Below are 22,330 nucleotides of genomic sequence, written 5' to 3'. Positions count from 1 at the left end.
CCTCCCCTTGGGTTCTGTACCTTCCATGGCCTCACCTTCACGGCAGGTGGGTCCCGTGTGGCCGTGCAGGCACAGGCACTGCCCATTCCTGGCGTTGCAGTAGGAGCTGCTGGGGGCACACTGGCACGCCAGGCGGCACTCGGGCCCGAACTGGGTGGGCTGGCACTCTGCAGAGGGCACAGAGCTGCTCAGGGGTTGGAATTCAGGACATCCCTCTGGCTGTCCTGGATTGCCCAAACCCCTGCTAGGGGGCTCAGAGACCCTGGCACAGAGCCCAAGACACCTGTGACTTTGATTATGACCCATGGAAAAAATTGCCAACCTTATATGAGGATCTGCAAGCCACCAAAGTCTAAGTAGAATAATAATTAGTCACAAGGTGAAAAATAGATTTTTGGGGTTTTTAGAATGGGGGTTCAGGAGGCAAGATAGAGAGATCTGGGCATGTCCAGTCTTTCTTTTTCTTGGCCTCCATCTCCTGCTGCAATGGTGGCACTTTTGGATTGGTTTAGAGTAGGAGCTCACTGTCTAACACAGGTGATGGGGATTGGGAAGTTACTGTACATATTGTACAGGTAGTTTTTAGTATAAAAAGATAACACCGCCCCAGGGGCAGGCAGAGTGCCTCTGTCTGTCCTGCTGAATGGACCTCAGCAGGCCAGAGAAAGAATTTTGTAGATTAGAAACAATAAACCACCTTGACAGTGAGAATAGAAGAGTTCTAACCCCTTCTTTGACTGCCGGGCTGGGAAAAGAGACTTTGTGACACATCTGGGGGTCACTGTGAGCAGCAGAAACCCCAAGACTCAGGATGATGCCCGTGGCAGCACTGAGCAGGAAGGCTCAGAGCTCTCCCGGGATGCTCAGGCAGAGCCGGGTGCAGGAGAGGGCAGGGAGCTTTTTGCTGTGGTGACACAGGACACCAGAGCACCCCAGGCCACCAGGATGTCCCTTCAGCCTTTGACTGTGTCAGTCTGAACACAGGGGCTCTGGAGACTGGGGGAGAATTTGCATTCAGATCTGGCTGTGAACAGGGGCCAGAGAGATGAGTGCCACTGTCACCATCAGATTTTCTGGAAAAATCCCCTTCCCAGGATTCTTCTCCTGGGAAGCTGAGAAGCCTCAGAGAAAAAGGAAAACACTTCTTATCTCATTTGCTTTTCCTGTGTTGTGCTGCTTTGGAATGTGTTTGGAGATTGTTTATCCAACAGGTGATTGTGTCAATGGTTTCATGTGAATTGTTTTGACTTAATGACCAATCAAAGTCAATCTTTGTCAGGACTCTGGAAGAAGTCACAAGTTTTCATTATTATCTTTCTAGCCTTCTGAAAGTATCCTTTCTGTATTCTTTAGTATAGTTCAGTATAATATGATATGATATGAATAGAGATGATATGATATGATACGATAATAGATATGAATATAAATGAAATTTAAAAATAAAATAATTAAAATTAAAAAATTAAAAAATAAAATTAAAATAAAATAAAATATAATAAAATAAAAATAAAATAAAAAATTCTGAGAACATGGAGTCAGATTCATCATTCCTTCCTTCATCTGGGAACCCCTCAAATACAATATGCCACTGCCCCTCTCGCTCTGTGAGGTGACACCCACCAGAAAAAAGCCTCTCCCAGCCTCCTGGGAGCAAACCCCCACCACACAGCCCCCTTCCTGCCCTGCCCAGCCGGGGCTCAGCTCACCTGCAGCACACCTGGGGCCGGTTCTGCCCGGGGGGCACAGGCAGCGTCCTGTCACCGGGTCACAGGGGACATCGCTGGGGCAGTCGCAGAGATGCTGGCACCCCTCGCCGTACGTCCCTTCCTTGCAGCCTGTGTGAGACAGAATCAGCCCCTGCTCTGCGTGCCAGGCCCTCGGGATGCCCTCAGGAAGGGCGAGGAGGAGGATGGGGGTACCTGTGTGACAGCGCTCGCCCCGCAGCCCTGGGGGACAGCGGCAGCGCCCGGTGGCGGGGTCACAGCCTGCTCCGTGCTGGCAGTCACAGCGCTGCTGGCAGCCCTCTCCATGGAACCCCGGGGGACAGCCTGGGACGGGAGAAGCTCGTTAGAGACGGGGGGAGCACAACTCTGCAGCAGAGCCTCAGCCAGCCCAGCAGGGAGGAGCACAGGGCCCGACTTGTGCCCAAATTGTGCCCAAATTGTGCCCAAATTGTGCCCGACTTGTGCCCAGAGCTCCAAGCCCCATGTTTAGCTCCACGGGGTTTGCTCAGTGCCCAACACTGCCGGGCACTGCAGACCTGTGTGCCTTGCGAGGGCACTGCTGTGCCCGTGGGGTCACACAGGGATCAGAAATCACCCTTGGAAAAGAGAGAGCCCCGTGCAGTGTGACACTGCTGTCACGTGGTTTTTCAAGTTTTTCTGACCCTTCTGATGTTTACATTATTGTAACAAACTTTCTCACATGCTTTATTTTTAAACAACTTATTGTTTTGCATTCCTTTATGGAGAAGGAGAAATTTGATGGACTGTTGGTTTGTCCAGTGTCATTGGAGAGGTGGCGCTGTCACCCTCCAATCCACTGTCACTTTTGGAAATCTATAAATGTTGGAGTCAGGAATTAAAAGCTCTTCTTTTTGCCTTGGAGAGCTGCATGTCCACATCATTTTATTTCGTGACCTGTAGCAACAGTCACACCCTGTTGGGACCCAGGACATTCCTCTGGCTGCCCTGGAGGACTTGAGACCCTGGCAGGGGGCTCAGAGACCTTGGCATGGAGTCAAAGACACCTGTGCCTTCAATTTTAACCCGTGGAAACAATTCCCAACTTTGTGTGAAGAGTTACAAGCCACAAGAGTTTGAGTAGAATAATAGTTAGTTTGAAAAAGTGGAATTTTTGGGATTTAGAATGAGGGTTCAAAAGGCAAGATGGAGGGCATGTCCTGTCCTTCTTCTTCTTCTTCTTGTGCTGTGATGGTGACACTTCTGGAATGGTTTAGAGCACAGACAGACTGTCTAGCACAGGTGATAGGTATTGGGAAATTATTGTAAATAAAGCACAGGTAGTTCTTAGTATAAAAAGCCAGCACCAGGCCAAGGGCAGGGGCTGAGCCACAGCCTGACCTGCTGGACAGATCTCAGCAGGTTGGAGAAAGAATGTCATAGATAAGAGAAAATAAACAACCTTGAAAATCAGAGCCGAGGAACCTCGACTTCTTTGAGTGCAGGGCAGGAAAAAAGAGACTTTAATACCTCAGGAGCCATTTCAGCAACACAGACCCTGAGAACACCCATGTCCTGTGCTCCTGCTCTCTAGCCGAGATCTAGAGACCTTCCCATGCCCCAAGCTGAGGGTGTAGCACTCACTGTGCTCGCACAGGGGCCCGTAGTGGCCGTGGGGACAGCGGCAGGCGCCGGTGGCCGGGTGGCAGGTGGCGTTGTGCAGGCAGGGGCAGCGCAGCTGGCAGGCGGCACCGAAGCTTCCTGGAGGGCACTCTGTGGGCACAGGGAGCAGCAGAGCTCAGCAACCCACAGCCGAGCTTAGGAGGGCTGGGCTGAGGCAGGGCTGGCACGGGTGGGATGACAGAAAGTGAACCCAGGGTGTGAGCTCCACAGTCAAACAGGGCCAGGGTTACCTGATTCGCAGGATTTGCAAATCAGATTTGCAGGCAGAGGGAGCAGCAGAGCTGCTCAGCATCCCCACAGCCACGCTCCGGAGGGCTGGGCTGAGGCAGGACTGGCACGGGTGGGATGACAGAAAGTGGACCCAGGGTGTGAGCTCCACAATCAGACAGGATCCAGTCCAGGGTTACCTGATTCGCAGGATTTGCCCGTCCACCCTGGGGCACAGGAGCAGGAGCCATCGGCGGGGTGGCAGAGCCCCCCGTTGCGGCAGGAGCAGCGCTGCTGGCAGCCCGGCCCGTAGTGGTGCCTCTCACAACCTGCAGGGACAGAGGAGCAGCAGTGGGCACAGAGTCACAGATACATTTTATGAAAAATCCTTTCATTAGGGTCTTTTTCTCCCGAGAAGCTGAGAGGCCTCAGAAAGGAAATGTAAACAATAATTATCTGCTGCTGTGGAATGCACCAGGTGCATCTTGGATTGGTCTCATGTGGTTGTTTTTAATTAATGGCCAATCACAGTCTGGCTGTCTCTGACTCTCTGGTCGGTCACAAGATTTTATTATCATTCCATTCCTTTCTATTCCTTGCTAGCCTTCTGATTAAATCCTTTCTTCTATTATTATAGTTTTAATATATATATATATTTTAATATAATATATATAATAAAATAATAAATCAGCCTTCTGGAACATGGAGCCAAGATTCTCATCTCTTCCCTTGCCCTGGGACCCCTGTGAACACCACCACAGGCACAGGGAGCAGGAACAGAGATCTCAGGGCAAGGAAATAATTTCCTGCCCAGGATCTTTCCCAACGCACCCCCTGACAGCCCCGATGCACAGCACTTGCCTTGCTCACACGTGGGGCCAGCTCTGCCCGGAGGGCACACACAGTCTCCAGTGACAGGGTGACAGGGGACACCGGCCCCACAGGGGCACAGCCCTGCACAGTCCTGGCCGTAGCGGCCAGCGGGGCATCCTGGAGGGAGGAAAACCTGGGTCAGGCCAAAGCAGGGCTGGGGAGGTGGGAGGTGGGAGAGGGAAAGTTTTGCACAGCACTGGAGCTGAGCAATGGGATGAGAAGGAGCCCTCCAGTCCTGCCCTGCTGTGCCATAGGATCATGGAATGGTTTGGGTTGGAAGAGACCTTAAAGGTCATCTGTCTGGGAGGTGGGAGGTGGGACAGGGAAAGTTTTGCACAGCACTGGAGCTCAGTGATGGGATGAGAAGGAGACTCCAGCCCTGCCCTGCTGTGCCATAGGATCATGGAATGGTTTGGGTTGGAATAGAGCTTAAAGATCATCTGTTTCCAACCCCTCTGTCATGGGCAGGGACATCTCCCACTAAGCCAGGCTGCTCCAAGCCCTGCCCAGCTGTGGCTGTACAGCAATACAGCGAGGGCACGGTGTGTCAGGAGAAATCACTTTATCATAAAATAAACAGAGCAGGAAAACATTTCCGTGGCTAAGGCAGACAGCAAACACGGTCATCTGCAGGCTCCTGCCCTGGGACACAGCAGGAGGACACTGCTGCCAGGACAGATGGACAAAGGACACAGGGAGCTTTTCCCAGGAGTCAGTCCTTGGTCTGCTGCCCATCCCTGGACGGTCAGCAGCCTTTCTGCGGGCAGGGTCTGCCTCTCCCACCCCTCAGCCCCCTCTGAGGAGGCTCCCCTGCTTTCCCAGCCCCCGTGGCTGGAGCAGAGCTCACCGATGGCGCAGTCGGCGCCGATGAAGCCCGGCGGGCAGTGGCACATTCCCGTGGCACTGTCACAGCGTCCCCCGTTCCTGCACTGGCACCGCCGCTTGCAGTCCCGGCCGTACCAGCCCGGGGAGCACTCTGAGGGGACAACAAACAGCGGCTACAAACGCAAGGAGAAGGTCCAGACAGCTGGGGAAACCCACCAGGTGGATGTGCATGGATGTTTCAGCCGGGAGGAGGCAGAGAGCTCTGCCTGTGCCAGCCCCAAAGCACCCAGAACTCAACTCGCACACACACACATGGCAGCAGGATCTCAGGATGGCACAGGGAGAGGGAGCAGAGCAGGACTCACCCAGCTGGCAGGCAGGACCGTGGAAGCCAGGGGGACAGACACAGGCCCCGGTGACAGGGTGACATTCCTGGGTGGCCCCGGAGCACTGGCAGATCTGAGCACAGCCCTCCCCGAAGGTCCCTGGCAGGCAGGCTGTGAGGAGACAGGGCACCAAGGTGGCTCAGGAGCCATCCCACCCCTCTCTGCAAGGCTTTTTTTAAAACATTTTATTTTAAGTCAGGATTTAGAGAGCCTTTTATGGCAGTAAAATTCTCCGCCACCCAAAAAGCAAAGGGACTCTCGTGCAAAGGGTTCATTCACTCCAGGAAATACTTGGATTGAAAGGAAAGGCAAGTACTTAAAGGCATTAAATGCCTTTTGCTGTGCCAGCCCTTCCTGCCCTCACATTTCTGCAAGCTCCACACACAGACATGGCAAATCCAGCACTGTCCTCTGTGTAAGGAACGTGCTCACACACCTCTGTCTCTTCCAGACTTGCTCATACCCACAGGAGCTCATTTTAGCAGCCATTTATTGCAAATCCCCTGACTAAATACCCAGCTCTGATTTCCCACTTGGCTCCCTCTGCCCCGCTAACACTCCACAGGCATGCACCCAGCTGCCAGCCTGGGAGCTGCTCCTTGGCACAGCTCTGCTCTTGGGCTGTTTCTCCTTGTTTATCTTTTTTCCCCCTTCTATTTTCTGTAGGAATGGCTCGGCCCAGCCCGTTCCCAGAGCCTGCCAGCAGAGCTGCAGGAGGATCATTCCCATCTCCGTACGTTTTTCACATCCAGAGCCCGTCAGTCCTGGCGGGCAGCCGCACTGCCCGGTGACATGGTGACAGGGCACTCCCAGGGGACAGCCACAGCGACTGGCACAGTTCTTCCCAAAGAAACCTGGCAGGCAGGCTGTGGGAAAACAAACAGTGGAATGTGAGTCTGCTGCTGTTGGAGTTCTGGAGAGTTTGAGACTTTCTGTGCTGACCCCCAAGAGAACACTGCATTGACCTGAGGCCGTGGAGAAAGCTTCCAAAATTGATTAATAGCACTGGGATTATGGGTGTGGAGTTGGTTATAACTGTGTAACATCACATGGTGGGAAACTTAAAACTTGGGGTTTTAGAATATAGTGATATATATAAAGCAAGATGGAGGTTTTAGGGTGGAGGCTGCTCCTCCTCCTTTACCTTCTTCTCCATGGGTTTGGGTGGTTTTGTGTGATTGGACAGAAAAGTCCACATTGAGGACTCTGAGGGATTGGTTATTGGGTTAAAAATGAAAATAATTTAGGTGAAATTTCTCAATTGGATAATTTAGCTTTAAAAGACCTTGTAATGAAAGATAGTTGGCCATTTTGTGCCTTGCTGATGAAAGGCTGCAGAACTCACTGCTGCGAGGATGGAACATTGATAAATAACAAACACCTGACTCTGAACATGAACCATTGCCCCAAGTGCCTTCAATCCCTACCTCAACAGAGGAAAAAGGAAGCTGAAAATGGGCATTCTGCCTGGATTTAAGTGGTTGCTATGCCTGGAAGGCATCAGAGCCTCCTCTGAGGGGCTCCTGCCCCAGTGCTGAACCAGCCCAGCAGCATCTTCCATCACAGCCTCAAAATATTTTGCCACAACCTGTAATTCTCATGTAAAATGAAGTTTCCCTTTTCCCAGGCTCTGGAGCAGCAGATGTTCCCCTGGTTTCCCTCAGCCAGGGAGTTCCTCACCTTTCTCACAGCGCCGGCCCCTCCAGCCCCGGGGGCACTCACAGGCTCCGGTGACGTGGTGGCACGAGACATTGTCCCCACAGTCACAGAGCTCCTCACAGCGTGCCCCAAACTGCCCCTCCGGACAAGCTTCAGGGATGAAAACACAGCAGAAAGGACAAGTTGCACAAAAAAAAGGTGACTTTTGGGGGCTTTTTCCCAGTGGTTCCACAGCTGACTTGGTCTGGATCTCGTGCACACACAGACAGCTTGAAGTACAGCCATGGGGAGCTGACAGGACCCTAACTTGGTTCTTTTTAAACAAAAACAACATAATTTCTACCTTTTGGGTGGGTTTCTTCATTAATTTATATTGGAAGAAATGACAGAAGTGCTTTACACTGCCTGGTGCCCCGTGCTGCTGAGGCAATCCCATCCCCCTCCCACCAGCACTGGGTGGAAAACTTATCACAGGGTGGAAAACTTAAGAGTTTGGAATTTTAGACTTTGTGCACTGACAGACTCTGACTCCCAGGAGAGCACTGCATTTGACCTGAGGCTATGGAGAAGCTTCCAAAATTGATTGATAGTACTGGGATTGTGGGTGTGGAGTTGATTAGAAGTGTGTGATGTCACAGGGTGGAAAACTCAGAGTTTGGGGTTTTAGAATATAGGAGGAGGAGGAGGCTGCTCTGGGTGTGCACCAGCACTTTCAGGACAGCCCTCAGAAGACAGGAGCCAGGTGGGGTGGAACTGGATGATCTTTATGGTCCCTTCCCACCCAAACCCCTCTGTGATTCAATGGAAGGAGAAAGGGCAGAGCAAAACAGGGGCACAACCAAAACCACAGCACTGCCAGCTCCCTGCTTGCTGAAATCGGAATTTCCTGTCTTTGCTTAAGCCCCCAGACCCTCCCTGTGCAGCACCAGGTGCTGGCAGTGCCACAGTGCCCAGATCAGCCCCCCTTACCTGTGTCACACTTGTCACCGGTCCAGCCGGGCTGGCAGTGGCAGTGCCCGGTGCGGCGGTCGCAGAGCCCCCCGTGCTGGCACTCACAGCTCTGCTGGCACTCCAGGCCGTGCTGGCCCTGGGCACAGGCTGGCAGGGGACAGGGTGAGACACTGCCCTGGTACCCACCCTGCCAGCTCCCACCCTCCCAGCTCCCCACAGGCGCAGGAAGGACCGAGCACCCCAACCCCTCGCATGTCACCTCCAACCTCCACAGGAAAACTGGTGGAGCTCTGGATGCTGAGAATTTTAGACTTTCTGTACTGGCAGACTCTCAGGAGAGCACTGCATTTAACCTGAGGCTGTGGAAAAGCTTCCAGAATTGATTGATAGCACTGGGATTGTGGGTGTGGAGTTGATTAGAAGTGTGTGATATCACAGGGTGGAAAACTTAGAGTTTGGGGTTTTAGAATATAGGAATATATATAAAGCAAGATGGAGGTTTTAGGGTGGAGGCTGGTCCTCCTTCTTTACCATCTTCTTCACCTTCTTCTTCCTTCTTCTCCATGGGTTTGGGTGGTATTTTGTAACTGGACAGAAAAGTCCGCATTGCAGACTCTGAGTGATCCATTATTGGGTTAAATGTGAAAATAATTTAGGTGTCATTTCTTAACTGGATAGTTTAGCCTTAAAAGACCTTGTTACAAGAGACAGTTGGCCATTTTGTGCCTTGCTAGTGAAAGGCTGCAGAACTCACTGCTGTGAGGCTGCAACATTGATAAGAAATAATAAAGATCTAAGCCAGAACCCAAACTATTCAGGAAAGTGAATCCTGACACCGACAGAGGTAGAAAAAGGAAGCTGAAAATGGGCAGAAAAGCATTCCAAAGCTGGCCCTGTCTGCCCCAGAGCCATTTCCCAGCTGTTTCCTCACCCAGCTCACAGGCCAGCCCCGTCCAGCCCGCAGGGCAAGCGCAGGTCCCCGTGGCCGGGTCGCAGGTGCCGCCGTTGTGGCAGAGGCAGCGCTGCTGGCAGTTCTTCCCATAAAACCCTGCTAGGCAGGCTGAGGGACAAACAGGACAGACATCCCAGTCAGGACACAGCTCTGGAGGCTTGTGCCACGCTGCCAGAGCCGTGGGTGGATGGTCTGGTACACAGCAACACCGATTTTGATGCAATGACAACTTGAGGTGTGTCACCTGCTCAGGTAAGAGGCAGCAGCGTTCTGCCCACCCTGAGGAGTGGCATTGCTCCCCATGCTGGCAGGGGAAGCAGGGTGTGGAAAGGGTCACCTTGATGGGGTGGAGGTCTGTGGGAAGGGTCACCTTGCTGGGGAAGCAGGGTGTGGGAAGGGTGACCTTGCTGGGGAAGCAGGGTGTGGGCAGGGTCACCTTGCTGGGGTAGAGGTGCTGTGGGAAGGGTCACCATGCTGGGGAGCAGGGTGGGAAGGGTGACCTTGCTGGGGAAGCAGGGTGTGGGCAGGGTCACCTTGCTGGGGTAGAGGTGCTGTGGGAAGGGTCACCATGCTGGGGTAGAGGTGCTGTGGGGTCACCTTGCTGGGGAAGCAGGGTGTGGGCAGGGTCACCTTGCTGGGGTAGAGGTGCTGTGGGAAGGGTCACCTTGCTGGGGTAGAAGTGGTGTGGGAAGGGTTACCTTGTTGAGGAAGCAGGGTGTGGGAAGGGTCACCTTGCTGGGATAGAGGTGCTGTGGGAAGGGTCACCTTGCTGGGGTAGAAGTGGTGTGGGAAGGGTTACCTTGTTGAGGAAGCAGGGTGTGGGAAGGGTCACCTTGCTGGGGAAGCAGGGTGTGGGAAGGGTCACCTTGCTGGGATAGAGGTGGTGTGGGAAGGGTCACCTTGATGAGGAAGGAGGTGCTGTGGGAAGGGTGACCTTGCTGGGGAAGCAGGGTGTGGGAAGGGTCACCTTGCTGGGATAGAGGTGGTGTGGGAAGGGTCACCTTGATGAGGAAGGAGGTGCTGTGGGAAGGGTCACCTTGCTGGGGAAGCAGGGTGTGGTCAGAGTTACCTTGCTGGCACGAGGGTCCTGTCCACCCCTCGGGGCAGAGGCAGCGGCCGCTGACGGGGCTGCAGGTGGCGTTGTTGAAGCAGTGGCAGGTGTGGCTGCAGTTCTGGCCGTAGCTGTTCTCCGGGCAGGCTGCAGGGGAGCAGAGCAGGCAGGAGTGGTGGGCACTGGGTGGGAATTACAGCAGCCAGGCTCCTGCCAACCCTCCCCAGGGCTGGGAGGGGATGTGTCAGGGGTGCTTGGCTGCTCTGGGAGGGGGTTTAGTGGGGTTACAGGGAAATAATGTGACATCCAAGCAGACACTGCTACCATCAGTGTTCCATCCTTCATCTATGTCGAAGCAGTTTTGCTGGATGCCCAAGCCTTCATTGCATCCAACCACAAATGCTCAGGTAGAACCCCCCAGTCTGAACCCAAATTAAATTCCACACAGAGAAAAACACAAATGGGGAATGAACAACCCAGAACTCCAGTTCCCATGACCTGGCAGCAGAGACAGCCCTGGCTCCAGAGTGCCATGGAGGGCAGGGTGGGCACCCCCCACAGACACCTGCCCTGGGCACAGACACCTACCCTGGGCACAGCGGGCACCAGTCCAGCCCGGGGGACACTGGCACTGTCCTGTCACAGGGTCACAGTGGGCACCATTCAGGCAGTCACAGGCTTGCCGACACTCCAGTCCATAAAATCCATCAGGGCAGGCTGTGGAAAACAAAGGAGAAATCCACACAGAATGCAGAGCTGGAGCCCTCCCAGTGGGAAAAGGTGCCTGCCCCTTGGTGGCCTTTGTGGCCAGTGTGAGGCTGCACCAGTGGGACAGTGCTGCTGAGGGCAGCAGATACTGGATGCAAGTCCACTCTGGACATTCCAGGTACAGGAGAGGGCAGTGGTGGATCAGGAGAGTGATGGCTTGAGGTTCCTGACCACGGAGAGGCTGCTGGGGGAGCTGGATCCCTGCATCCAGGGATCCTCCAAGAGGCTGCTCCAAGACCCTGTGTGCAACATGTACCCACTCAGGCGACCACAGCAGCTGTGCAACCACTGGGTCACCTACTATTTACATTTTCATAGTCTTTTTTTCCCCCTAAACCTTTTCCCTCCAGAAATAAAACCAGAGGCAGCAGCTTGCAGTCTTGTTGTTCCCCCCATGGCCATGCTGAGGAATTCTCTTTGCTGTAACGGGATGACAAAGCCAGACAGGGAGCACAAACCCTCTGGGAGGGAGACCTGGTGCCCAGGGTCAGGTACTCACCATGCTCACAGAATGTTCCTCGCCAGCCTGGGCTGCAGGTACAGGCCCCACTGACGTGGTCACAGGTGGCTCCATTGTCACACTGGCACTGGTGCCGACAGCTCAGCCCAAACCACCCCTCTGGGCACTCTGAAAGAAATGAGACTGAGGAGTCTGTCCCTTCCTGGGTCCCAGAGAAGCTATCCTAAGGCAGGAGCTTGGATTCTGAATGGAATAAAGATATCTGACAGCTGAACCCACAACCAGTGGGCTGTGCCCCTTACAGGTGTGTACCCACAACCAGTGGGCTGTGCCCCTTACGGGTGTGTACCCACAACCAGTGGGCTGTGCCCCTTACAGGTGTGTACCCCCAGCCAGTGGGCTGTGCCCCTTACAGGTGTGTACCCCCAACCAGTGGGCTGTGCCCCTTACAGGTGTGTACCCACAACCAGTGGGCTGTGCCCCTTACAGGTGTGTACCCACAACCAGTGGGCTGTGCCCCTTACAGGTGTGTACCCACAGCCAGTGGGCTGTGCCCCTTACAGGTGTGTACCCCCAACCAGTGGGCTGTGCCCCCTACAGGTGTGTACCCACAACCAGTGGGCTGTGCCCCCTACGGGTGTGTACCCACAGCCAGTGGGCTGTGCCCCCTACGGGTGTGTACCCACAGCCAGTGGGCTGTGCCCCTTACAGGTGTGTACCCACAACCAGTGGGCTGTGCCCCTTACAGGTGTGTACCCACCTCACCCTGGGGACTGGATCAGCATCACAGCCAGGGAAGGGGACTGGGCTGGAGCAATGCCCTTCCCTGGGAGCCCTGGTGGGTGAGGGGCAGGCAGGGCAGGGCAGCACTCACTCTGCTCACAGCGGGTGCCCGTGTAGCCGGCCTCGCACAGGCACTGCCCGCTCTCGGCGCTGCAGCTGCCGTCGCTGTTGCTGCAGTTGCAGGCGTGGGCACAGTCAGGGCCCCAACGCCCCAGGTCACAGGCTGGAAAAACACAGCAGGAGCCCATCACTGGTGAGTACCTGAGAGCATGGCATGGGCACAGCGCTGCCTTCACCAGCGGGCACAACGTCCCCTGGGCACAGGGACAAACACGTCTACAGAGAAGCCAGAGGCACTGCCAGCACTAGACAGACACAGCAAAGAAGCCAAAAGGATTTCAGAGAGATTTCCCTGGCAGAGGCAGGAAATCTGCCAGGGATTTCCTGCATGAAAATGAGAATGGAGAGATGGCGTGGGTCAGAGTGGCCCAGGAATGAGTGGCTCCCAGAAGGAGCAAAAGGCTAAACTGCTAAAACCAGGGCAAGAATCCTTCTCCAACTGGTCCTAAGCTGCTCCAGGGCCTGGAAAAAAGGCAGCTGGAAATGTATGGTACTGTGCACACATAGTGTCATTGCTCAGCCAATGAAGACCAGAGAGACAGCAGAGAGACCAGAGGCACTGCCAGCACCAGACACAGCAAAGAAACCAAAAGGATTTCAGAGAGATTTCCCTGGCAGAAGCAGAAGAAACCTGCCGGGGATTTCCTGCAGGAAGACGAGAATGGAGCGACGGCAGCATAGCTTGGCACGGGCCAGGGTGGCAGAGCACAGGTGCTGTACCTCGCTGGCAGTGGTGCCCCGTCCAGCCAGGCGGGCAGCTGCACGTCCCCGTCACCGGATGGCAATGTCCCTCGTTGCCACAGCTGCAGCTCAGCTGGCAGGCGGGGCCGAACCAGCCGGGCGGACACACTGCCAAGGGAAACAGGGAGGGACTGCAGGTGGCTGCTGGAATCCCGGCTCTGGGCGGAGCCGCTGGGTACCGCGGTGCTCCGGCAGAGCTCTCACACCCCGAGTGCAGGGGCTGAACGGGACAAGGGGCTCGGCATCTTTCCTTCTTTTCTCCTGCTGCAGAAGTTACTACAGTGGAGATGGGGCTAGAGGGACTTTGAAGTCCCCAGGCTGCACCCCAACGAGTGAGGGAACAGAGATGTGCACAGTGCTGAGCGTGGCACTGCTTGGTGGGTCACTGCATGCTCCAGCAGATGCTCCAGCTCAGCTGAGATAACCCCATTCCCGCTGGAGATGAGCCTGCACTCACCATCCTGCCCATCCCAGCCTGCACTCACCATCCTGCCCATCCCAGCCTGCACTCACCATCCTGCACTCACCATCCTGCACTCACCATCCTGCACTCACCATCCTGCCCATCCCATCCTGCACTCACCATCCTGCACTCACCATCCTGTCCATCCCATCCTGCACTCACCATCCTGCTCTCACCATCCTGCCCATCCCATCCTGCACTCACCATCCTGCTCTCACCATCCTGCACTCACCATCCTGGCAGCGCTGCCCGGTGTAGCCAGGTGGGCACAGACAGGCTCCGGTGGCGTGGTCACAGCTGGCATTGTTGGCACAATCAGGGCAGATCTCCTGGCAGCCCGGCCCCCAGAGACCCTCAGGGCAGGCTGGAGTGTGAGCAGACAGAGAACACACAGCACAGGGATCAGAGCTGAGGTGGCAGAGGGAAATGTGAGACCTTTTGGGCTCCCTCTGGCCAGCAGTGCTGTGCTCATGTGAGACGTGGATTTTGTTCACAGCACGTGGCTACCAGCGAGCACAGCGTGGCCCTGCCTGCTCCACAGGCACTCTCTAAGTGCTATTCTGAGCTCACTCCAGCATTTTCATGCCAATTTTGGATTTGCAGCCACTTGCAGGGAGCTCCAAGAGCTCCTCAGTGGGAAATGGTGCTGCTGGCACAGGGGCTCCACAGCTGCCGTCACACCATGGACAGCACATCAGTCACTGCTCCACGACCCACTGGGAGCTGCAAAGAAGGAGCAAAAGGCTAAACTGCTAAAACCAGGGCAAGAATCCTTCTCCAACTGCTCCTAAGCTGCTCCAGGGCCTGGAAAAAAGGCAGCTTGAAATGTATGGTAAGCACTGTGCACACGTAGTTTCATTGCTCAGCCAAACTCTTAGGAGCAGGACATCTCTATGTGACTAATACCTTCCAGCTGCTGCAATACTGCAGAATCATGCAAAACCTTTCAATTTCAGACTCTCTAGTTTTCCAGCAGTTAAAGAGTAATCTGGTGAAGGCAATTAAAAACATGCATCAATAAAGAAAGGTTCCTCTTCTACACTGAGAACTGCAACAACAACAAAAAAATCTTCATCTTTTCCATCATGTTGTTTAAGACTCGCCATCAAAAGCTGCAATTTTCTCTAATTTTCCACAAAGATGATTCTAACTGCAGTGGGTGTTTTCAAAATGAGTTTTAGTAAAAGAAAAGCAAGAGGTCTACACCTAAATCCCTCCCTCCACACTGAAATCCCTGGGTGTTCTGCTGCCCGTGCTCACCTTGGGCACAGTCGTGTCCTGTCCAGCCAGGTGGGCAGTGGCACTGCCCCGTGCTCCTGTCACAGGATGCTTCTCCACAGGCACAGGGATGCTGACAGCCTGGCCCAAATGTCCCCTCAGGGCACTCTGTAGGAGAACAGCAGGGTCAGAACATCCCCCCCAAGATATCCAAGAGCATTTTACCAACCTGGCCCTGCAGGCTGAAAGAGCCTCTGGGTTTTGGGGGGTTCCCACAGCTGTGAGAGGTTCCCACCTGTGCTCACGGTTTGGTGGGCATGGTGGTGTTTGCTCAAAGGTTGGACTTGGTGATCTTGGAGGTCTTTTCCAACATCAGTGATTCTGTGAGTCTGGGTGTGACCCCTCTGTGAGCCACTCTGGTCACCTCCAGCATTGCCCTGGTCTGTCTGCCTGCTGTGTGTCCTTTCAACAAGGATTTCTTTGTGCAAGAGTGACCACTCACATCCCCAAAAACTGAGGCCAAACTGATCTGCAGTCTTTGGACAAGGACTCTGCCCAAGCCACCCTGCTGTCTCTGGGCTGGGGTGCAGGACAGCCCCACACCAAACCACCCCTTGGCTTTTCCAAGGTGCTCTGAGGGTTTTTACCTCCCTGGCTGAATGCCTCCAGGATCTGAGCACCAGGATTTTAAGAAGCAGCCAGGTTTGCAGCAGGACACAGATGGAAAGCAGGAAAGAAGAAACATCCTCATGCACAGGAGGAAGAAGTGTTTTTCCATCCCTCTGCTCTGGATGCCAGCGTGGTTCTGCTGATCCCAGCTCGCTTTGATCTTTGCACCCCATGCCACAATTTAGCAACGAGCTGCTGACGTGCAAACTGAGGGCCCCAGAGCAAAGATCCCTAAATCCTCTCTGGGTCCCCCATGAGAGCTCCAGGCTCAGCAAAGCCAATGTTCTGAAAAGCTTCAGCAGAGGGGAGCACACGGGCACTGACAAACCGCGGAGGAAACGCAGCGCCTCCGTTTCCAGCGACACAGTGGAGTTTTTGTTATTCCTCCTCTTTGCTAATTGATGGCAGATGTTTGTCTTCACCCTTTAATAATTTCCAGATCCGAACAACAGCCAAGAGCCTACTATTTCTATACAAATATTTGTGTTATTTCCTGTGACTCCCCCCTACAGCCTTCAGCTCCTTTCTTACCCTTTTTAAAAATATCCTGAGCGGGAGCACCCAGCCTGACAAGGCTCCAGGGGCTCCAGGGGCCACAGCAGCCCCCCACACGGGGGGCTCAGGGCTCTCAGACCCTGCCAGGGAGCACAGCCCTGCAGGAGCTGCTCCCACCTCTCCTTCCAGCACTATGGGAGCAATTGCATTGGGGTTTTTGCTGCTTTCTGCAGCTCTGGTTCTGTCAGAGATGGGGCTCTGCACCACCACCCTTTGCTGGCAGATAATGAGGCTGATGGTTGCAGCTTCTGGGCTGGGGTGAAGCAGTGCTTGGCTGAACATCAGTTAGTGCAGAAACCCCCGGGATGCTCCAATCCAAATCCAGATGCTGGCCACTTCCAACCTCTCCATGCAGCGCCTTCTGCTGCTGCAGTCTGTCTCCAAGTGCCCAACTTTTTGCATTTTCTGCAGGTCCCAACCAGCTGAAGTGGGTTCAGGAGGCCCCAGCCTCACAAGAGCAGGAGTGGGTTGACTTTTCAGTCGCCACTCAGCTCTGTGGTTGGCAGAACTTATGCTTTTCCAAACACTGCGTTCATATTTTGTAATCATCACCTCGGGCCAATGACTCACTGCCTTTAGGTTCTCTCAAAGCACCTTTGTCTGCCCAAAGTGAAGCTCTCTGGCACACAAACCACCCCCAGAATCTTGAAATCTGCACCCTCAGAGTGTTTGACACAGTTAGACATACACAGAGCTGGGCAGCCCAGTCACCATCCCATCAACTGGCCCTGCATGGAAGAGCACAAAACTGCTCTAGGAGGCTCATACAGAGGCAGAAGTTTGAATCCTCGTGTAAATTAAATGTAAAATACTCCTTTGCACTTGCAGATGAAACAAAGTTTTCAACAAAAAATAGAGAACAGAGCAGAAAATGTGATAATGTTGTGCTGGGCAGGGATTGCCTGGAAGGGAAAAGACATCAAGGCCAGGGAAAGATAATTAGATCCCAATCACCTCCATCTACCCACACAGAGATGTCCAGGGGCAGGGTGAAGAGAGACCTTGTTCTCCTTTTGTGAATCAGGCTCATTTTCCACCAGGAATTCTCTCTCCCACTTTAAAGAGGCAGCAGCATCTCACAGAGACCTGTGGATGGCAGCTCCTGTGTCCCCTGAAGTCTCTGCTGGCCACCCATCAGATCACCTGCAGTGGGCTGGGGCTCTCAGGGGTTCTGGAAGTGCTTTTGTGTCGTTTTGTGAAGCAAAGTGCTGAGGACTGCTGAGTTTCCAGCACACACAGCCCTGCCTTACCTTGGTCACAGTGCTCGCCGTGGTAGCCTGGGGGACACTCCTTGTGACACTCCCCAGTGACAGGGTCACAGGGCACTCCTGGAGAGCAGCTGCACTTCTTCCTGCAGCCATCCCCATAATAGCCAGGGTCACAGCCTGTGAACAGCCAGAATTAGAGAGAAAGAAGCTCTGAAATGACTCCTTGCCCCCTGGGTGCTGAGCACCCTTCCAAGTTCCACCACCCACTGTCACAGCTGTCCTACCACCCCTGTCACAGCTGTCCCACCATCCCTAACACAGCTGTCTCATCATCCACTAACACAGCTGTCCCACCATCCACTGTCACAGCTGTCCCACCATCCACTGTCACAGCTGTCCCACCATCCACTGTCACAGCTGTCCTACCACCCACTATCACAGCTGTCCCACCATCCACTGTCACAGCTGTCCCATCATCCCTATCACAGCTGTCCCACCATCCCTGTCACAGCTGTCCCATCATCCCTGTCACAGCTGTCCCATCATCCCTGTCACAGCTGTCCCACCATCCACTGTCACAGCTGTCCCATCATCCACTGTCACAGCTGTCCCATCATCCCTATCACAGCTGTCCCCACCATCCCTGTCACAGCTGTCCCATCATCCCTGTCACAGCTGTCCCCACCATCCACTGTCACAGCTGTCCCACCATCCCTGTCACAGCTGTCCCCACCCACCCCACAGCTCCTGCTGACCACTGAACGTGGCTGAGTGTGAGCATGGCCATGCTCCTGAGTGAGCAAGAGGTGAGAGAGCCTGGGAGGGTGGAAAGCAAGCAGAGCTTTCTCCTGAGGAAATTAATGGGGGAAGGAGGCCATGGGAGGAGAAAGGGGGAGGGATTCTGGGGGATTCGTGGGGACAGAATGACACCAGTGTGAGCATGGATCTGCTGAAGGGAGGGAGGGCTCTGCAGAGGGACCTGGACATGCTGGATAGATGGGATAAATCCAGGGATATGAGGATTAACAAGTCCAAGTGCTGGGTCCTGCACTTTGGTCACAACAATCCCTGCAGGGCTACAGGCTGGGGACAGAGTGACAGGAAGAAAGGGACCTGGGGGCACTGATGGACAGCAACTGGACATGAGCCAGCAGTGTGCCCAGGTGGCCAAGAAGGCCAATGGCTCCTGGCCTGGCTCAGGAATGGTGTGGCCAGCAGGAGCAGGGCAGTGATTCTTCCCCTGTGCTCAGCACTGGCTGGGCAGCACCTCGAGGACTGTGTCCAGTTCTGGGCCCCCAGTTTAGGAAGGACATGGAGGAGCTGGAGCGTGTCCAGAGAAGGGCAACAAGGCTGGGGAGGGGTCTGGAGCACAAGTCCTGTGAGGAGCAGCTGAGGGAACTGGGGTTGTTGAGCCTGGAAGAAAGAAGGCTCAGGGGAGATCTTACCACTCTCTACAACTCCCTGACAGGAGGGTGCAGCCAGGGGGGATCAGAAACAAGAGCACACAGCCTTAAGCTGCACCAGGGGAGGTTTAGGTGGGACATTAGGAAGAAATTCTTCACTGAAAGGGTGACTGGACATTGGAATGGGCTGATTAAGAAGAAATTCTTCACTGAAAGGGTGACTGGGCATTGGAATTGCTGCCCAGGGAAGTGGTGGAGTCACCATCCCTGGAGGTGTTCCAGAAAAGCCTGGATGTGGCACTCAGCTCATCCAGGTCGGGGTGCCAAGGTGCTGTTGGCTCATGGGTTGGGTTTGATGGCCTCAGAGGTGTCTCCCAAGCCAGCTGGACGTGTGACCATGTGCCCCACTCACTGTCCTGGCAGCGCTGGCCGCGGTAGCCGGGTTTGCAGCGGCAGGAGCCGTCCCTGGCGTCGCAGTCCCGCGAGTTGCGCTGCAGGCACTGACACTCCTCCGAGCATCCAGCCCCAAACACCCACTTGGGGCACGCTGCAGGGAGAGGGAAGAGCTGGTCAGCCAGGGGCAGAGAGCTCCTTCCCAGAAAGGCTGGGATTCGGGGTAATCCGAGCGTACCCAGGTGGCAGAACCGGCCGTACAAGCCGGGATCGCACAGGCAGGCGCCGTAGATCCGATGGCAGTGACCCCGGTTGGCACAGTTGCACTTCTTCCTGCAGTGCTTCCCGTAAAATCCCTTGGGGCACCCTGGGAACAGAGAGAGGTTTCCTGGGAAGATGAGCCAGTTTCAGCAGGTCGTTTTAATTGAGAGAAACACACCAAAACAGAGCTGTGTTCAGTTCTGGGAACAGGAGCAGGGATGCAATGAGGGAAGGGATGCAGCCAGGGGGAGAGAGATCAGATTCCCTGCACCAGCTCCAAATCAGCTGTGCAGTGTCACAGGGGATGTCACTTTGTGGTGCTCCAGGGCACCCATCTGCTCTGCACTCACTGTCACCAGCAACTCTGCTGGCTGGGACAGAAATAATCCACCCACAGGGCTCTGAGAGGTCAAGGCTGTCCTCCGTGAGAAAGCAACCCACGAGGCTGCTCCTGTTGAAAAGCCACAGGGATATTTGCACTATTAAGTGAATAAAATTATTGTTTTTTCTCTGTTATGCTAAAGACCTTGATATTGGAAGCACATGGCAGACAGGCTGTGTCAGCAGAGTGCTCTGGCCAGCAGCTGCCCAGCAGCACGTGCCTTGTCCCTAGGAACAGAGGAGCAGAGGAAATGCCACCTTGGGACAACAGAGCAATTCTGCATTGTTTATTTTCATTTTACCTTCCTGTTTTCTCTCTGTCCCCCTCAATCACCTCCTTCCTACAGAAAGAAGAGGTCTGGGTATCTCTTGTGTTCATTTGCATTCTGCTTCACTCTCCTCCTTCAGTAATAGCTCCCATATGCTTCCAACATGTGACTGAAGTCCTTTTGTCTGAATCTCTGATTGTCTTCCTCTTTCTGGTTTTCAAATTATGTCCCCCAAATTTTAACCCTTTGGGAGCAAGAAATGAGCAGTGACACCTCCTTTGGGTACTCTGGGTACTTTGGGTAACTACTGCTGTCACAGCTTTCCAATGCTTTGGGTGGAAAATACTTCCACGGTTTCCACAGAAATCAACCATGGAAATGGTGGGGTTGACATTCTTTCATTCTTTCATTCTTTCAGTGTCTGCCACTGAATGCCCCATGAAACAGAGATCTCTGCCCCCAGTCATGGATGAGCAGTGAACAGGGACTGCAAAGGTCTTTGAGTGCAAACACAGAACACCTGAAGCGCTGTTTTGTGGAGGAAGAGTGCCATTTAGCACTCCTTTTGCTGTTTAAAATGACATTTTTCCACACAAGACTCAGTGGCTGATGGACTTGGAACAGGAGTGTGCTCAAGCTGCTCTCTCTGGGATGGTTCAACAAGAGAGCTGAAAGATGCTGCTGATGAGCAGCTACAGAAGGAGGGAACCCCACAGGAAACACTTCCAGGTTTCAGAGAAACCCATCTGAGAGTGGCACCAGGGATGGCCAGACCAGCCATTTATCCAGTGATTGTTGTGGTGTGTTTTTACTCCTAATGGTATGTTCTGTTATTGTCCAAGGTAATGCTTTGGTCCAAATTACACCCTCCCACCTCACTGTCAATCTATTCTGAGATCCCTGTCAATCCTAACTGATGCCAACCCCCTGCCTGGAATTCCTTTTCAGAAATCCCTTAAAGTTCAATATCCCATTAGTCCATGTGACCCAAAGCCCTCCCCTACCTCTCTCATTGGAAGATGCTTTTGTGAGCTCTGCCCTTCACCCCTGACCAGGATATCTCCAATTAGCTGCTGATTTATGCCCTCCCCTTAAAACTGCCCCCATTAAAACCCCTACACATCCACCTTCTGTGCCTTTGGTCCCTGACCCTTCCATGGAACAAATCCTTTTGGAAACCAATCTGAAGACCTCTCTCTTATCCTTGCTCCTGCTCTGGACACTCACCAACCTGTGCCACAGAGTTTAAGCCCTACAGCTGTATCCCAGCCTGTGCTGCTTTCAGGGAACAGCCCAGAAAGCTTTTCTGGGAACAGCCCTCTCCTCTTGGCGCAGGAGCCGGCTGGGGAAAATCCATCACCACACCAAGTGATGGCAAATCTCTGCAGGAAAGAGGAGGCCAGGGATGGCCCCCAGCAGCACAGAGAGGGTGAGGGGATGCTGCACTCACCGTCCTGGCAGAGCTCTCCAGCCACGCCGGGCGGGCACCGGCAGGCACCGCTGGCAGGGTCGCAGGTGCCGCCGTTCTGGCACCGGCAGCTCTGGCTGCAGTTGCTGCCGAAGGTGCCGGCTGGGCAAGCTGGGGAGGGAGAGGAAGATGAGGCTCAGCCCGGCCACAGCCTCGCAGGGCTGCCCCCAGAGCACAGCCTGGAGCAGAGGACAGAGCTGCACTCACTCTGGTTGCAGAGCACGCCGGTCCAGCCGGCCGCGCAGAGGCAGCCGCTGCCCTCGGCGCTGCAGGTGGCTCCGTTCTGGCAGTCATCGCAGGTCAGGCTGCAGTCAGGGCCAAAGGTGTGCTCCAGGCAGACTGCAACGAGAGGCACCACGGGTGAGAACACCCCGAGGCTGCTGCAGCACCCTGGGCAGTTTGGAGCCCCCCCATGTGGAGGCTGCTGTTCAGATTGCAAGGCAATGTGTATATTCTATTTGCCATCTGTTAGAGGTGTGGCAGTTGTCTTCTGTTAGTTGGGCAGTTTTCTTTATCTCCTCCACAAACAATCCACCCTCTGGGAGACATCTGCTGATAACAGGCTACTGAATGTCACTGCATGGCTGATAAGAACTACAGCATCCCACTGGGAGGTGTGAGCCCAGAGGGAGGAGCCAGGTACTCCTACCCAGATATAATCTGAGATCCTGGGACAGCAAGACAGCTTCTTCACTGGATTTCCCAGAAAAGCAGCAGCTGCCTCTTCCCCTGGACCTTCAGAGGCAGAGTGCACCTTTCTCCAGGATCCCTGCTCCAGCAGAACCAGCCCTGGCACTGCAGGAGGGCTGAGCCACAATTCCAGTGGGACTGCTGCCAGCACCCTGACCCACAGGGTGTCAGGTTGTTTTCTGACTCTGGCAGTGTTGTTTTGGTTTAGTGA

General features: G+C 54.3%; 1 protein-coding gene across 5 annotated transcripts in view; it reads right to left on the bottom strand.

Annotated features, from left to right (window-relative positions):
- Window positions 1–22,330, bottom strand: part of MEGF6 (multiple EGF like domains 6) — a 96,023-nt gene that overhangs the window by 2,456 nt on the left and 71,237 nt on the right. For all 5 annotated transcript variants that reach the window (XM_050982314.1, XM_050982315.1, XM_030231176.2 and 2 more), the window contains 24 exons: window positions 21,637–21,768; window positions 21,412–21,540; window positions 19,289–19,417; window positions 19,070–19,204; window positions 17,297–17,431; window positions 14,865–14,990; window positions 13,837–13,968; window positions 13,121–13,249; window positions 12,372–12,503; window positions 11,537–11,665; window positions 10,858–10,986; window positions 10,288–10,416; window positions 9,198–9,326; window positions 8,285–8,413; window positions 7,337–7,465; window positions 6,394–6,522; window positions 5,636–5,767; window positions 5,293–5,421; window positions 4,434–4,562; window positions 3,773–3,901; window positions 3,327–3,455; window positions 1,920–2,048; window positions 1,707–1,835; window positions 36–167 (listed from right to left, as the gene is read on the bottom strand). In XM_050982314.1, the coding sequence (XP_050838271.1) occupies window positions 36–167; window positions 1,707–1,835; window positions 1,920–2,048; window positions 3,327–3,455; window positions 3,773–3,901; window positions 4,434–4,562; window positions 5,293–5,421; window positions 5,636–5,767; window positions 6,394–6,522; window positions 7,337–7,465; window positions 8,285–8,413; window positions 9,198–9,326; window positions 10,288–10,416; window positions 10,858–10,986; window positions 11,537–11,665; window positions 12,372–12,503; window positions 13,121–13,249; window positions 13,837–13,968; window positions 14,865–14,990; window positions 17,297–17,431; window positions 19,070–19,204; window positions 19,289–19,417; window positions 21,412–21,540; window positions 21,637–21,768 (3,120 nt within the window). The remainder of the gene's footprint in view (window positions 1–35; window positions 168–1,706; window positions 1,836–1,919; window positions 2,049–3,326; window positions 3,456–3,772; window positions 3,902–4,433; window positions 4,563–5,292; window positions 5,422–5,635; window positions 5,768–6,393; window positions 6,523–7,336; window positions 7,466–8,284; window positions 8,414–9,197; window positions 9,327–10,287; window positions 10,417–10,857; window positions 10,987–11,536; window positions 11,666–12,371; window positions 12,504–13,120; window positions 13,250–13,836; window positions 13,969–14,864; window positions 14,991–17,296; window positions 17,432–19,069; window positions 19,205–19,288; window positions 19,418–21,411; window positions 21,541–21,636; window positions 21,769–22,330) is intronic.

This window comes from Serinus canaria, chromosome 21 (genome assembly GCF_022539315.1).
Source record: "Serinus canaria isolate serCan28SL12 chromosome 21, serCan2020, whole genome shotgun sequence".
Lineage (NCBI taxonomy): Eukaryota > Metazoa > Chordata > Aves > Passeriformes > Fringillidae > Serinus > Serinus canaria.
Note: the sequence above shows the minus strand (reverse complement) of the source record. Positions and strands in the feature narration are given on the sequence as shown.